General features: G+C 38.7%; 1 protein-coding gene across 2 annotated transcripts in view; it reads right to left on the reverse strand.

Moving 5' to 3' along the window:
* The window catches only part of LOC117111655 (monocarboxylate transporter 2-like), a 9,007-nt gene extending 8,080 nt beyond the window's left edge, over positions 1-927 (reverse strand). Inside the window, exons 1-2 of one of the 2 annotated variants that reach the window (XM_033254625.1) lie at positions 341-902; positions 5-145 (exon numbers count right to left, since the gene is read on the reverse strand). In XM_033254625.1, the coding sequence (XP_033110516.1) occupies positions 5-145; positions 341-536 (337 nt within the window). In that variant the 5' untranslated portion in view covers positions 537-902. Of the gene's footprint in view, positions 1-4; positions 146-340 lie in introns of both variants that reach the window. The other variant, XM_033254626.1, reaches the window with a different exon arrangement.
* Positions 928-2,078: the final 1,151 nt, after the last annotated feature.

The raw sequence follows: 2,078 nt of genomic DNA on the forward strand, positions 1-2,078 counted from the left end.
TTACCATGTACGCATATGGCTATACCGAACACCAACTTGCTTCTTGATATAGACAGCATCAATAGTGCAGAAAACGATAAAAGTCCGCTCAAACTGCCCAAAACCCTCATCCCCAATTGTCTTACAAGCGGAGTTGCAACTGGACCTATAAGAGATGGAAAAGGAGCCAGTCAATCTATGAAAAGAATTAATATAAGGACACAGTTATACGTTGTAATTGGTGTTGTTGTTGGATGTAATAATTAGGCCTAAACCAACATTTAAAAGAAAATAAATATTTCGCTGAATAAAACTGGCTCTCTCAATCAGTCTACAGAGTCAACAAGTAAAAAGTGCTTACCACTACCGCATACCAGTCCTATTGATATTCCACCAAAGAAAGACACGAATCCTTCCTTACAGTTTAAGTCATTAGCCATCACTTGAGTAAAAATTCCAACCATTATAAAGCTTACCCCAACAGCAATACAATTTACGATACCATTCACTATGCAGAGGATCTTGGTACAAGTACCATATTTGTCATTTGGAATCATAGTTGCAACTGTCCACGATCATGGACGAAGTGATTTAGTTCTTGGGTATAACAATGGTATAAGCTGCACTATTGATCAACGGAGAAACACGGACAATTGGACGAATAATTTTTTTTATAAGATGTATGCTGACCTCATCCTATCGTCCGCTTAATAACAATTGCAATAATTCAATATATATTGTATTGGTTCCCTTGTTGTAAATAACAAAAATATGTCGCTCTCATATAGCGCTTTATGCACAATGATCAAACACAATGGAACACACACTCAGCTCCCTGGGGAGAATTCCATAATGCAATGAAAAGCAATGAGAACCTCGTCCATACATGTGCGTCCGTGCGTCGATCTGTGACGCTGACGCAATCGAATTGGTCGAAAGTGTATAAAGAAGCAAACTTAATGTTATGAGTTTTTGAATTCATGTATTATTGGTCATGTAATTGTGCCCAATCCAGTGGCACCGACAGGATTCCCCGACGAAGGAGCCAAGGTCCTTGACGGGCAGATTCCATCGACAAGAGAAAAGTGGACGCGGACGGAAGTCGCTCAAAATCTTTCGAAAGTGGTCCGGGGGGGGGGGGTGGCGAATTCCCCAAAAGTTTGACAATTTAGGGGTTTCACAGACTTACTTAATCGATTTTAGAGCCTACTATTATGTATTATGTAAAAAATAGATATATTTGTTTTCGCCCCGACGAATTGTGGTTTTTATTTCTCCCAGACGGGAGAGGGTTGTAGTCCACTAGGCCCCACTCCCCTCCCGTAGCTCCGCCACTGGCCCTATTGCTTGAAAACATTGTTGGATAATATAAGTAATGCTTGAGAACCTTATTACCCGTCTCCATACTAACCTCACTAACTCTAGTTAATGTACCAAAAATGCAACGAAATCGGTTTAGATTAGAGGAAAATAAACAGTTCCACCTGAATTAAGTATTTTGGGGTCTATTAAAATGTCAAAAATACATAGGCCTCTACACTTTTTTTTTTAGATCCGACGAATTGTGGTTTTTCTCCCCGACTGGGGGGGGGGGGGGTGGGCTCTCCCCGACGGGTCAATGTTTCTCCCCCCTCCCCTCCACTTAGCTGGTGACACCCCTGGTTCATTTTTGTAATTCCGTTTCATTTGCGTTATTCTATTTCATTTGGGTAATTCGTCTGACCGACAATAAGTGTGTTCTTTGGGAAGATGTACAGTACATGGTCATGCACTCAGACCTTATAATCCAGTACGAAATGTGCAAAATGAAAGTCTGTATTTTCTTGCTATACTTATTCGTAAAAATTGGATATTTTGAAGAAAATCATTTTATATCTGGTCACTCTTGGAGAAAATGTTTCATTAAATTCATATTCACCAACCCTGCATCTGCCTATTTTTTTAAATTAATAATTAAAATTATTGTTTGCACTTTGCTCCATTTCAAATGCTAGGTTTTATGGGCCTAATTAAATATTAATTGCATAAATCAAATATATGCTAAAAATATAGCTAACATATTTAAAATGGCCACCATTTTGGATTTGAATTTTGCAATT

Source organism: Anneissia japonica, unplaced genomic scaffold (assembly GCF_011630105.1).
Source record: "Anneissia japonica isolate Jap-2015-1 unplaced genomic scaffold, ASM1163010v1 scaffold287923_len1623670_cov205, whole genome shotgun sequence".
Lineage (NCBI taxonomy): Eukaryota > Metazoa > Echinodermata > Crinoidea > Comatulida > Comatulidae > Anneissia > Anneissia japonica.